This window comes from Solea solea, chromosome 16 (assembly GCF_958295425.1).
Source record: "Solea solea chromosome 16, fSolSol10.1, whole genome shotgun sequence".
In the NCBI taxonomy this organism is placed as follows: domain Eukaryota; kingdom Metazoa; phylum Chordata; class Actinopteri; order Pleuronectiformes; family Soleidae; genus Solea; species Solea solea.
This window is the reverse complement of record NC_081149.1, coordinates 18,669,846-18,683,313: the sequence shown is the minus strand read 5'-3', so window position 1 is coordinate 18,683,313 and position 13,468 is coordinate 18,669,846. Positions and strand designations below refer to the sequence as shown.

The 13,468-nt window shown below is 40.0% G+C and overlaps 1 protein-coding gene across 1 annotated transcript in view; it reads left to right on the top strand.

Annotated features, from left to right (window-relative positions):
• Positions 1–13,468, top strand: part of LOC131476100 (alpha-1,6-mannosylglycoprotein 6-beta-N-acetylglucosaminyltransferase B) — a 52,637-nt gene that overhangs the window by 13,240 nt on the left and 25,929 nt on the right. The window contains exons 4-7 of the mRNA XM_058654590.1: positions 4,954–5,063; positions 6,516–6,589; positions 8,429–8,596; positions 10,158–10,322. Coding sequence (XP_058510573.1) covers positions 4,954–5,063; positions 6,516–6,589; positions 8,429–8,596; positions 10,158–10,322 — 517 coding nt within the window. The remainder of the gene's footprint in view (positions 1–4,953; positions 5,064–6,515; positions 6,590–8,428; positions 8,597–10,157; positions 10,323–13,468) is intronic.

The window sequence follows — 13,468 nt, the reverse complement described above, 5'->3', positions numbered from 1 at the left end:
GACATTTCCTTGCCAAATGTTGCAGATTAACGCATGTTTTGAGGATTTTTAAGACTTTTAAACTGATCTACAGTTCAGCATTGTTCGGTTTGGTTTCCGTGTCGGACGCCGCGCTCGGGAAACTTCCAGTGACGACACTCTCAGACCAATCTGTGACCGGCAGTCTGTCAATGTCACATATGAACCTCGTCAGAGCAGGTACTAAAAAAAGGTTTAGAGGTAGAAAGTGTGTCGTGGAAAAGCACCGTAAGTAAGAAAGACTTTGGTACAAATCAGACATTTCGACTTTGGTTTTAGAAAGTAAATGTTTTGGAGGTAGCCACTGCAGTGTTATCAGAAGTGGTACAGAGTGGTGCTGAAATATGCTGGGAAGGAGCAGTAGCTCAAGGCTGTTGAGGGTGAACATCCGGTGGTCTGCAGATTATAATTTCTAGTTTCCAGGCATAGTAATGCAGAGATTTTTTTTTCTAAAAGTACAAAGTGGACCTTCTTCTTCTTCTTATAATCTCTGTCAGGCTGTACAATGAGAAGTATAATGCTGCTCTCCACAGTTGGAAGTTCTTAATCACAGTTTGAAGTTGTTTTTTTTTCACCAAGAAGTGGACCTGAGAAATGCCATGAGAAAGAAAGGTCAAAAGCCAACTATGGAGCCCTGGGGCATCCCAGGAGAGGCGATGCATGCTGTGAAAAGAGAGTTATGCCATGAAAAGCTTAGTGTTGGAGATGTATCAGTGCAAACTTTATCATTCTCCCCGGGCAGATGGAGAAATAAAGAGCACCGCCTATAAAAATCAGGAAGCGCAGCGGTCTTGCTGGACAAGTGGGAGCTGCCTGCCAAGAATTGTATTTGCTCCATCGTTCCCATGGCAACAGACCTTTCCTCATCCCCGCCTATACCTACTGTATACTTGGAGTTTGAGGAGTTGAAGCTGCCCCCTGTCTTGTCTTTATGTCTCTCCTGTTCACTTTCCTCTCATTTGCAGACAGAAAATCTCTGAAATCCACTTCACTAGAGAGAGCACTCACAAAACATCATGGACTCCGACTTTATAATAACATTAGTGATTTTACATTAGGGCTGGCAACCGTAGTGTCTTTGTGACAACAGATATTCAACAATGACAGAAGAGACAGTGTCTTGGTCAAAATTCTTGATTGATTACTCGCTGCTCTTTAATATTGCATTCACATAATGAAGTGGTTCTTCACACAGTGCCCTTTGGATATACTCTCCATCATATTTGTAACAATCATTTAATTGCAGATGTTAACAGAGAGAAAAAGCCAAATAGTTTTTTTTTTTGAAAGTTGGTTGTAAAATTGTATCCCATGCTGATACAAAGATTATAATGTTTGATATTCTAGCAGGAAAAACCTTTGCCACCTGGTGTAATGATAAAGAAGGGTTTTTCCTCTAGCAGCTAATCCCAGGACATACTGGATTACATCAATCTAAATTGTTTTCTAATTGATTATTCTTTGTAGAGGTCGACCAATATGGGTTTTTCTATGGTCAATGCCAATTTTTAGAAATCAGGGAAGCCAATTATGGGTAATTGCCGCTTTTTCGTTAGTTTTTTTTGCCTATTTATTTAGCCAATTTTCTTTTTTTCCTCCATTTGAAAAACTATTACTGTTTAATGATAGCAAATAATACAACAAATTGCCTAACTTCCGTAACCTGTGGTCTGCCTCTCCATTGTTCATTTTATGGCTGCAATTATATACAGAACTTTAAATGTCAAATAAAATAATAAAATAGCTCGTCAAAAAAAGTTTTAGTGACTTGGCAACATTTATGAAGTTTCTGAGAACAAAATAATAATAGTCCAATGCCAGTTATATAAAAAAAGGCAAATATTGGCCCGATTCATTGGGCTACCTCCAGTTCTTTGTGAGACAACAACACTGTGCATAAATAACCACAGGTCTGTGTCTGTACTGTATTATATTATATGCCTGTGTGTAAGTGGCACATTTTTACTTTCCTGTTTTTCCGCAGGCTCAAGGCTACAACTGATGATGATTTTCATCATTGATTAACCAGTCTATTATTTTCTGTAATAGCTCAATTATTTTGGGGTCCATAAAATATCAGAAAATGGTGAGAGACTGTTTTTCCCTTTTCCCGTCCGTGGTTCTCAAACGTTTTATACCAAGTACCACCTGAGAAAATATTGAGCTCTTGAAGTAGCACCATTATCAACAACGTTCAAATACAGTGGTGTAAATAGTCCGAGCAAAGTCGGCTTCAGACTTTCCACAGGAGGCAGATTTATTCACAATAAGATCATATGCTCTCTCATCATCCCCCTCTTCCCCACATATACACACACTGGTATAGTCCAATTAGATTAAGATGGATCATTTATTGTTTTGTTATTTGTTTAATTGTCTACACACATACCCGGGTGTATACAGTAGAACAATATTTTCTGATTTTCCTCCAAGTACCACCAGAGGAAGCTCACGTACCACTGGTGGCACACGTACCGCAGTTTGAGAACCATGGCTGTATGTCACAGAGGAGCAAAGAACATTTTCACATTCAAGAACTCGAAACCTTTGAATAATAATATAAAACAGACACTGATTATCAGAATAGCTTGTGATTAATGAGTTAATTGTTACCGCAGTGTTACATTTTGAAGGTAACTGTTCCTGGAAACGATATGGGGAAATATTGTTTGGAGTTTAGGATTACGTTATGCAACACAACACACTAAGAGTACCTTCCCCCCTGGGGAACTCGCAAAAATACATGCAGCCTCATTGAATTCAGTCTTGCTTGATCTTCATCTGGCCCAGAATCACTGTTGCTCTAGTTTTCCGGAGTTTATTTATTTATTCAGAGTTTGTTAACGAGCAATATCCATTTCAATAATGCTACGACATGAAAAGAGAACTCATTAAAAAAAAAAGAAGTAATTTCACAGTTTGTTCTCATGTAAAAACAGGCCATGGCAGTAGTTCTGTTCATTCATAATCACTGATTACAACATAGTCGGAGCTTTAAAGTCACGTGGTGACGCGCGCAACTTTGAGGTTTAAATTTGACATTTTCGTCTGTTGTTGTCTCGCGTCGGATGTTCGTCAGAGGATGTTGAGTTGTGTAAAGACGCGGGATCAGAGTGCAAGAGACTTTGTTGCACCAATTTAGTGGGATGAGATTCAACAACAACTGCAGGCAAAAGAAGTATTTAGAAGCTTTTCTCTTCCAAAATACAATATTACGGTAAAGTAAACATACAGATACCATCTCTGACTGAACATTTACTTGTTTGAAAAGCATCAGTTCTCTTACTGTGTATCACAGAAGTGAAAAAAAAAAAAAAACTGACTGTACTTTGACTGTACTGTATTATATATTTAGGTTTTGGATTTTTGACACAGCTGACATTTCTCACTGTTCACTGGGATTTCTTAGACTCTGAGGAAATAATGGGAAAGGGTCGTTCCGGTACAAAGCACACAACGTGTTGCAACACGTGTCATGAACAACTCCCAGTACCAAGGCCTGTAAAAAAAAAAAAAAAATATATCCAAGGTTTTCATATTTTTCATTGCTACAAACTGTGTTATTGTGAAAGTAATGTTTCTTTATAAGGTCATAGATTTGCAAGAAAAATAAATAAATGTGTGTAAGGATATTGGAGGTCACATACTAGGATTTTAAAACCTTCCTTGGTACCATTTCTTTGTCATTGTCATATTTTCAAAAACAGTTCGCGCTGGAGCTCGTAGGGGCAATGTCCGTGGCCATTGATCTGTGGTTACAAAGAGTACAGTTCTGCAACACTCGCTGTCCTTTTAATCATTTTAAATATTATTTTGTTGTGTTTGTTGGTGCAGTGAAATACTTTTGCTAACAATTTAATTGATTTTCAGTTTCTATTTCCCCCCCCAAGGACTCACGTCTTTGTCTCGACAAATAATTTAGCTGTGGATTTTAAAAAGCTTTTTTTTCTTTTTGATTTCAACAAACAGGAACTTATTAAAAAACATGGGACAAAAACAGCCTGTGCTACATTGTACAGTCCTGCTCCAAGATCTTTGGAGTGGGACTAAATGATTTGGCAGGGACCAGTAAAAAAAGAAGGCCACCTCCATTCTGGCTGATGAGTCTGAGGTGATGCCCTCTGGTTCGCAGGTACGATGCACCTCGGGGTCAAAACAAATCGTTTCTTAATTCCTTTATTCCTTCAGCTTTCAGGGATAACTGTCATTTGAGATAACGTTTTAATCTAGTTCTTTTAAAAATGTGCACTTTAGACACACACTCCTATTATTTATTTATTTAATGTGTGACTAAGGAAATGTATTATTTGACCAAAGTGCCAATTACTTCATTGTCGGTTAATTGTTAAAGGAAGCTTTGTATTACTAGAATAGGGGTAGTATTTTTGAAAAATTGGGCTTCCCAACCTCAGTTTCTCCTGAGTCGAGGAATATCTTCACTCTTTTTTTTGTTACGTGCTCACCAGTGACACATGGCTTTGTCCGAGGCTTGAAACTGCAACGCTAATTCCGCACTACTAGACCCACTCGTAGGGGGACGGGACCTCGTTCCCAGAATGTAAACAGTGTCCGCCATCTTTGCTAACAGGTACGCTAACAGGACCAAGTGTCACTGGTGGGCACGTAACAAAGAAACAAAGATATTTCTAAACTCTGGGGAAAATACTACCCCTATTCTACTAATGCAAAGCTAAATGCTAATCGGTGAAGTATTCCTTTAAGGTTGGCTGAATGTAATGCAGATGTGGTGAGGTGGTGAAGTGAACAATAAAGTTGTCTCAATCTGAATCTGAACACTGGGCACCTCATTGCAGTTGATAGCGATTTCAGGTCAACTTCAAGATGGTCGTTGCTTGAATATTTTCAAGTTTTCACCCACTGTGTGTGCGCACACGCGTGTTAATTTTTGCCTGTCTGTTTGGCGTGCTCGATCAGGATTCAACCTATGGGGCTGGTGGAGCGCATCCAAGCGATAGCCCAGAACATGTCTGACATGGCGGTGAGGGTGGAGCAAATCCTCCAGCACAGCATGGCCAGCAACAGAGGTACAACACTCACAAAATGCATCCACATGTGTCACACATCTGGAGATAAAACTGTAGCCCTTCAGATGAATTCCCTCCGTCTGTTTCAAATCCCTTTTAATCTGAAAAACGACTGTCGAGGCTGGATTCCGTCCATCGCTGGAGCGCACGATATCCTGTGTAACATGCACTTGCTGCTTGGTCATATAGAACATGACAGACATGATTCACAGCACATTTCATGTCTAAATACCAAACCACTGCTGTGTGCCAGGGTGAAGGAGCTCCATGTGCACCACAGCACCGTGCTTCATATCCCCACCGCAGGACTGCAGGCAGGATGTTTAAGTCGCGGTGATTAATAACTTGCCTGGTTAACGGGATCCATGTCTGTCAGCTTTCTTTATCAGCCTTCATTCTCAGCTTCTTTATTGGCGGCAGAGTAGACGTGGGTAACGGCACAATGTGATTTACAGTTCAATTCCTCTCTTGTATCCACTACATTGCACTTTATGACTGAAAATAGTTCACCTGACATGTCTCATTAAAATGAGTGAGATAATCCGTCTGTTGTCATCGCCGTGAACTCCGCTAAGTTGTGACATTGGCGGGCAGGAGCGCCCTTCTCCGTGAGAGGTCTGGACTTATCATGCTAATCAGACAGAATGGATAGCAATTATTTGTCCGTGAGTGTGCTCTTCCATGGTTGGCAGGATGCTGCTGGAGATGCTGCAACCGCTCCTTTAATTAGGCTCGCGAGCACTGGGCTTCAAGGGGAGAGAATGAAGGGAAAGTAAAGCGAGAGGCAGAGGAAAGAAGAAGAAGGAGGAGGAAAAAAAGAGAGAGGCGGCTGAGCCACAGAAAGAGCCAGGGAAGATTGGGAGAGAACAAAGAGGGCTGAAGATTATGATTTTTATGCACTACACTAATGCAAGCTATCTATAGTAAATCCAGCAAGTGACTTGGAAGACAGACTTGGCCATTCAGCAAGGGAGCCCAACATTTGTGTAAAAGCTTGTTAGCCAGCCGTATACTCTCTCAATGATCTGTCAATGATGCTAAAAACACACAGTAATGCTGTGAAGACCACATCGATCACTTTCAAACATAATCATCTGGAGACAAACTCAGAGGCTGATATTTTTCTATTTTCTATAAGATATATCTGTCAATTTACTGTTTGTGAATGACAGCTTGTTTAAAATCTGATTTACTGGCCGATTTCCCAACTTATATGATTCATGTTGACAGTGTTTATGTTAGAAGTGGACAACAGATGGTTTATTTGGCTTGAAAAAGAGACGGAAAAACACAGTGGATACAGAATATGATTTATTTCGCCAGCGTCTCACCTTCCTGTTCGTGTTTGACTGTGTTGTCTTTGTACAGTGTAAAAATGATGCAGTACACTTGCTGATTTTTGGTCTTTTCTCTCGCTTTGATAAATACTGTGTTTGTTTTTGTTTTCTCCAGTCAGGGACGGAACTCTAGGGCAATGTGGGATTCCTAAAGATCCCCGTTATCCAGACTGCCCCAGCAAGGTGGATGTAAGTCTATATATCGCACTTAAGTCTAAACAGTGGCACACATGCTACACAAATTCCCCTGTCCTCTGTTGGCGACTCACCTTGGCGCGTCATGAATTTTGTATAAGATAAAGGGAGAAATGGAGCGTGATGGGAACAAATAATGGGCGACAACAAAGCGAAACTGGACCTTGAAAATAGTAAGAACAGAATAAATGATGGTTTTTATAAGCAAACATGAAAAATATTGTGGGAACTGCAGTCTTAATATAGGTAGCAGAGCATTGTGTGCTGTGAAATATCCACATAAATAACATTGCCTCTTTCTATTGGAGTGGAAATAAGTAAAGAAAGGAAAGCTTGTTTTTTTTTTTAATATAGATTTCAAGACGGTGTGAAAGTGTACCTTCTGTCCAATGTTCAAACGCCGTTGCATGCTTTGAGGTGTGAGAGATGTGTGTGCACGCAGTAACAAAATGTCTATAAAAATCCACGTCTCTATCTATCTCTTTCATACTAAGTAATTGAACTCAAGGGGCTTCACCAAACACCCCCAAATCACTCACAGAAAATAATCTCAGTCGCCATCAATGATTAAAACACTGTAGAACTGAAACAATTAATCGACAAATAGATTATTAATCGATTACTAAATTAATCGACAACTACTTTGATAATCGATTCATCGGTTTAAAGCTTTTAGCAATTTCTGATTGTGTAAGCTTCTTAAATGTGAGTATTTTCTTCATTTTGTTGCTCTGGATAACAAAGAAATCATTCAAAGTTAATTTTTGGTTTGTGGACAAAACAAGACATTAGTTGCAGCTCTAAAACACTCTAAAAATATTATTGAATCAACCGGAGTTTAATAAAAGCTGACTTATGATTTTAATTCAAAAGTACAAGCCAAAACGATACAATAACAGTCCAAAATGTGATATTAGTGATGAAATGTACGTGTGTGCACACCAACAGTGGTAGAAATCAAAAAGATAAGCAAAGGGGTTCAGATAAATAAAACTCTGTTAAAAGCCAGGTGAAAAGGTCTCGTGTTTGCTTTTGAAAAAAATATCAACGTTCTTGGCTGCCCTCGGTTCTCCAGGAAGACTGTTCCAGAGATGGGAGACCATCATAAATGGAGGTTTTAGTTTTAAGTTCAGGGATAATTAAAAAGGTCTGCTACCTGAAGATCTGAGTGTTGCAGGGGTTTTGTAGGTTAAAAGCATATCTGAGCTTTAGAAACCAATAAACTGCCCAACATTTAAGTGAAATGATTTCAATTTGGCAGAAAGTGAAGAAAATACAAGCATACAATCACCTAATTGTATGGAGTTTTGTTCGTCGTTACCCCAGAATAAGCCTCTTATTCTATTCGGCTTTATTGATTGTTTGGTATAGTGTGTTGCTCTCTCTCTCTGGTTCTGGTCAGAACACGGCTGCTCCATTTTATGCTCGTTTTTTGAAGGATTTTGTTCAGGAGCGGCAGTTTAAGGGTCCACGTTGAACTCCTTTTAAAAGAGATTCAACACTTGAAGATTTGAGAGTCAGAAAAAAGTACTGATTGTAAAGTGCGTCGCACTAAGTAAGTGGGACACAAGTCTTTGAACCGCTGTTCAAAGACCATCAGCTCAGACTGGTGGAAAAGCGAGCCCTTCAATTATTGGTATTCATTATATTTTTACGGAATCTCTCTCCAGCCTGCTGCAGAACACTGAGTTTACTTTATTATTTTAATCATCTCAATCATTACACTGCTGGATGACCTTATCATGCTGCTTTGGGCAACAGGTAAAAGACTGTCCAATGGATGTACTGCACATAGACACAGACAGACAAACAGTTTTGGGCTTTTCTTTCCAGTGGATGCGTGCCCGTTGGACCTCGGACCCTTGCTATGCCTTTTATGGCGTGGACGGCTCGGACTGCTCCTTCCTCATGTACCTGAGTGAGGTCGAGTGGTTCTGCCCCCCACTGGCCTGGAGGAACCAGACTGCTACACCCACCCTGAAGCCTCTGCCCAAGACACAGGTAACACAGCACTGTTCATGTCGAGAGTTTTGATTCCTTACTGACACGGTCACTGCACATGGGGGGTGAAACTTGATGTGTTTGCAGGCATGTAAAACAAACCAGACTGCATCCTACATCCTACATCCTACATACATGTCTATCTTTAGCAGGGACGTGACCAAATTTGGAAGAAAATATGTTAACATTCATTTGTGACAGATATTCTTGCTGCGACGCTGGTATTTCGAAGCTTCAGTGTTTTGCATATAACCAGAGGCTACATCCATACTAGTCAGTTTTAATTTAAAAATTCATAAATTCTGCTCCGGATACACCTGTCATCCACATTACTCCAGCGTTTTAGAGCTCCAATATCCATTTTCTGTTTGAAATCTTTGCTGCTGCTTTTTGCACAGACGGGCACGAATGGAGACCTTTTAAAAATGATGACGCAGTTTCCTGCATTTATTCCCTCATTGTTTTTCTTTTTTTATCATCTGTGTCTCAACTATCACCTGTGAAAGAAAAGTACAGTCACCACTGTTGTTTCGTTCTCGGAAACAGAAGCAAATAAGTGCAGAGAAGAGAATCAACTTCCTGTTTTGCACATGCCCAGTACCTGAAATGCACCTGAAATGTCATGTGATACACATTGTTTAAGTGTATTACTAAGGATTGAAATGTTTGATTATGAGTCTTAAATGAAACTGTAGTCGTATGGATGTTGCCAAAAGGCAAAAGATTCACGGGGAAATGTGAGACTCTCTGGCTGTTTGCTGTCACTCCAGAGTTCCATCGCTGTTCCCACTCCTGTTTCGTTTGATATTTATTTTCAGCATCAACAGAAGATGCGTTGCGCTTATAATCACTCTTCAAGGTCTCTACCCCTCCGTCTCCCTCCGTCCCCTCCCCTCCTTTTCTCCCTGGAGTAATGTACAACAGGCCCTGATGTAAATTTGTTCTGCAGCTCTACCTTCAGCTCTAATTGCCAGGCTGTATTGAATGGTACTAATCCCAATTCTTCCCCCCGGGCTCTTTGCGTTTCTGCTGTGCCATACACAAGTTGCCTGGAGGGCAATAATTTACCCGCATTGTTTGATGACGCTTCAGCTCTGCAAATTGATTTTTGTCTTTGAGAAAATCTGTATTTTTTTTTGAGAGCGAGAGAGAGAGAGACACTTTTTTTTATCCTCCGTGCTCTGCCATTGATCAGTGCCAGCATGGTATTTTACGGTGACGTGCTGTAATCATACTGGGCAGACCAGAGGAGTAAACGTATTATTTATGAGTGTGATCCAGAAATCCCTCAGGCAAACGCTCTTAGAAGCAAATGCCCGAGGCTCCAGCAGGTAGCAAGACAATGCGTACACTTACACGTTTAACCACAACTCCAACCAAAATAGTCCCACTCATGGAAAACAGCGACAACGATACAATTGTGTTGTTTTAGTATCCCACTGCCTTTAGTTTCAAGCCAAGTTCTCCATATTTATGAGCCACATAACACAGAAAACACAGAAATGGGACGCCTTTTATATGCAGTATGCGCTTGTAAATATTTATTGCTCCTCTTGTCCAGGCTGTTTTCCAGTTTGACATCGGGACTCTTCTGGAGAAGGTGGGCACTGGAAAGGAATCACTAAGCTTCATGAAGAGACGAATACGAAGCCTGGCAGCACAGTGGGCCTCTGCTGCTCGACGCCTGGACGACAAGCTTCGCAACCGATGGAGAGATAAAAAAAGGGTGAATATGAGGCATTTTTACACCCCGGTGTGTATTTGCATATACTGCAGGACAAGAGTGTAGGTGTTGTATGTGCTGTAAGGGAATAACCTGGGAAAAAAATCATTTTTTGGAATCTTTTACATGTATTTATCAGCACTATTTTGTACTAAATTGTGCAGAACACCCACAGCACGGTGCCATTTCAGTGTTCCAAACTGCGTTATGATCAACCTTAGTTATTTTTGTCTTTAGCTAGTTTTTTTTCACGTGTTGTTTGCTCATTGTATGGTGCTCAAGTGCTCTTGGCTGCCTGTGAGGTGCAAACAGACTGCTTTGCTTTAAACAAAGTGTTTTTTGGGCCCAATATATGTTATTAATCCAGCGTTAAAATCTGCAGGTGGTGTCTGACTCAGGAAATAATGAAGAAACGCACAATTGCAGTCGAAATCTTCAATGTGTTCAGGTCAAGTGTATTTGTAGAACACAGTCAGAGGTTTACGATATATCGTTACTCTATCGACATGTATCGATCTGGCAAATGTGGTAAATGTTTCCCCCACATTCAGTCAACAGCAGCGCGCTCCCGCAGTGAACAGTTTGCAGCCCGCTGCGCTTCTTAACTTTCACAGGAAAGTGAAACGCATACCACGGTTATTTTATTAGATTCAAGATTTCAAGATTTCAAGATCCTTTATTTGTCATTTCACATGATTTGTAAAAAAAATAAAATACTCACACTGAAGCGAAACTATGTTTCTCACCAGCTTCTGTCAGTGTCAGATAACACAGTGTAATAATAAATAATAAAAAGAGAGAAAGCTAAGACTGAGACTAAAACCCTTAGAACTCCTAAAACCGTCATTATACATAACATTAAAGTACTAATAATGTAACTAACTGGTTATTATTATGAGCTTCTATACTGTGCAGACACAAGAGTCCTTGTATAATGTATAACCCATCATCACTTCTTCTCACCCTGACCTTCAAAATAAGAGCTACTGGCCTCAGCTGCAGCAACGATCTGTATAAACATTTTGCACATGGCGATAAAACTAAGTTGAAATAATATTAATATATATATATAATATAACAATAAATCATAATAATCATATATATCATATATATATATCATATATAATCTTATTGTTTACTGTATATCAGTACTTTTATTTGAATCTCTTAATTTGTCGTCGCAATATTCAGGAACGTTATTGCGTGATGATTTCCTAATATCGTGCATCCCTAGTCAGAAGCTATACGGACGGTTTTACAGCGACACACACACACACACACACACAAAAGGCACAGAGAGGATGAGAGTCGCGTCTCTGTGACCTACACGGAAATGACACTGATTTATTTCCAGGAGACTCTGACCTCAGACATAAATGCCACATTGAGGAGACTGTGTCTGTTTAAAGAATGCTGCACAGATGCATAAAGGAAAGGTTTTTGTTTAACTTGACCTCTTCAGGAGCCTAGACTTGAACTAATGCTTTTTTTTAATGTTGCATCATATCATGTTTGTGCTTCTTTTTCTTTTTTTTTACATTCCCTCTGAAAGTTGGCTTTTAACCAGGAACAGACAGACTAGTATCTCAATATTTTAGGTTTGTTTTGATGCTCATTTCCTGACACATTTGCATGCTGTCTGCATTTATGTATTTATGCCATTATACATAGGTTTTATCTTTCACAGTGAAAGGGGGGGGGGGGGGGGTCTGAGTGAATGGCTGAACATTTTGCAGTAGATGCCTTTTTACTCACAACACGGACACAGCTCTTCATACGCCCCGCCGTAGCTGAGAAGTGGCTTAATGCTCCAAAAGCTTAAGAAGCAAGATAAAAGTTTCTTCTTTTTTTTTTGACCCTTTCTCTGCACACGACAACAGTTGCCTTGTCATTCTGCTGTGTGCCTTTCCTTCATCACTTGGATAAATCAAACCTCAATCTGTCAGTAATGTTCCACTCCTCCCAAAAAACAGCAATCTCCCCTCGGGCCAGAGGGCTTTGTTTATTGTAATTGTGTGTTTGACAGTAATGGTTACTGTCCATTAACCAAACGCTGCAGCCTTGGAGTCAGTCAGCGTGTGTGTGGAATTGCAGTTGAAAAGCAGAGACTGATTTGTAGAGAAGACAGGTGCTTTATGGAGCAGCTGTGGCCAACTTGTCTGTTTTTTCAGCTCCTTTAACGTCCTTCAGCTGTGTGAGCTTCACTTGTAGCATTTGAACGAACAGCCCATATTCACTTTCTACTGCAGTGCATAACTATTCCCAGATTGTTGTTGTTAGTCTTATTCTGCCTCTGTTTGACCTGTTGTGACCAGAAACAATGCAACATTATTTATATGCAGCATGCTTCGTCTGAAAGCAGGCTCTGTCAAGCAATACTATCAGACCTGACTGAGGGAGGGTTTCGGTGTATACACTGGCAGAGCATTTAATTTCAGTTATGCTCAAATGTGCAATTTTGCTGTTGTCTTTTTCTATCTCGACGTAAAAGAGATGACTTCTGTACGCACTGGAGGAACGTCACCGGACAACATGAGATGCAAACGTTGCTATAGTGAGAAACACAAGAGCCGTGATAACTGATCTGACAATGATTTGAATGTAAGAGACAGTTGTTATTTAAAAGATATGTTGAATCTCTAATAGTCTTTTCTGGGTGGCTGCCCACTGCTCCTGATTCTAGGAAGCTTCCTAGTAGAGAATGGATTAAATGCAGAGAAAGAATTTCCCTGATGGATTAATAAAGTACAAGAAAAAAAAGAAAAGAAATGTGACACTTGATTTTGCCATGAATCACGAGGGAAATGATGGTCTTACTCCATCAGCTTGTATTTGACTAAATCACTTCAACACGGTGATGCATTCTTTAAGGATGAAAGATAGAGGAGAGGGATTAGCATTGGGGATTTCTAATTGTAAGATTTAAGTGTAAAAAAAAAAGGAGTACACATGCTGATACCTCGAATCTCTCAAAACCTCATTATTTTCCTTTTAAATTGTGAGCCTTGGGATGTGTGCCTTCTCAAAGATATTCAGAAATAAAAATTAGAAACGAAATGTGTCCTCAGGCAGATGTAGAAAGGTGTTCCGCTGATGTTGTAACTCTGGACAAATGGATGAATAAATGTTCGGTCTAATAGATGAATATG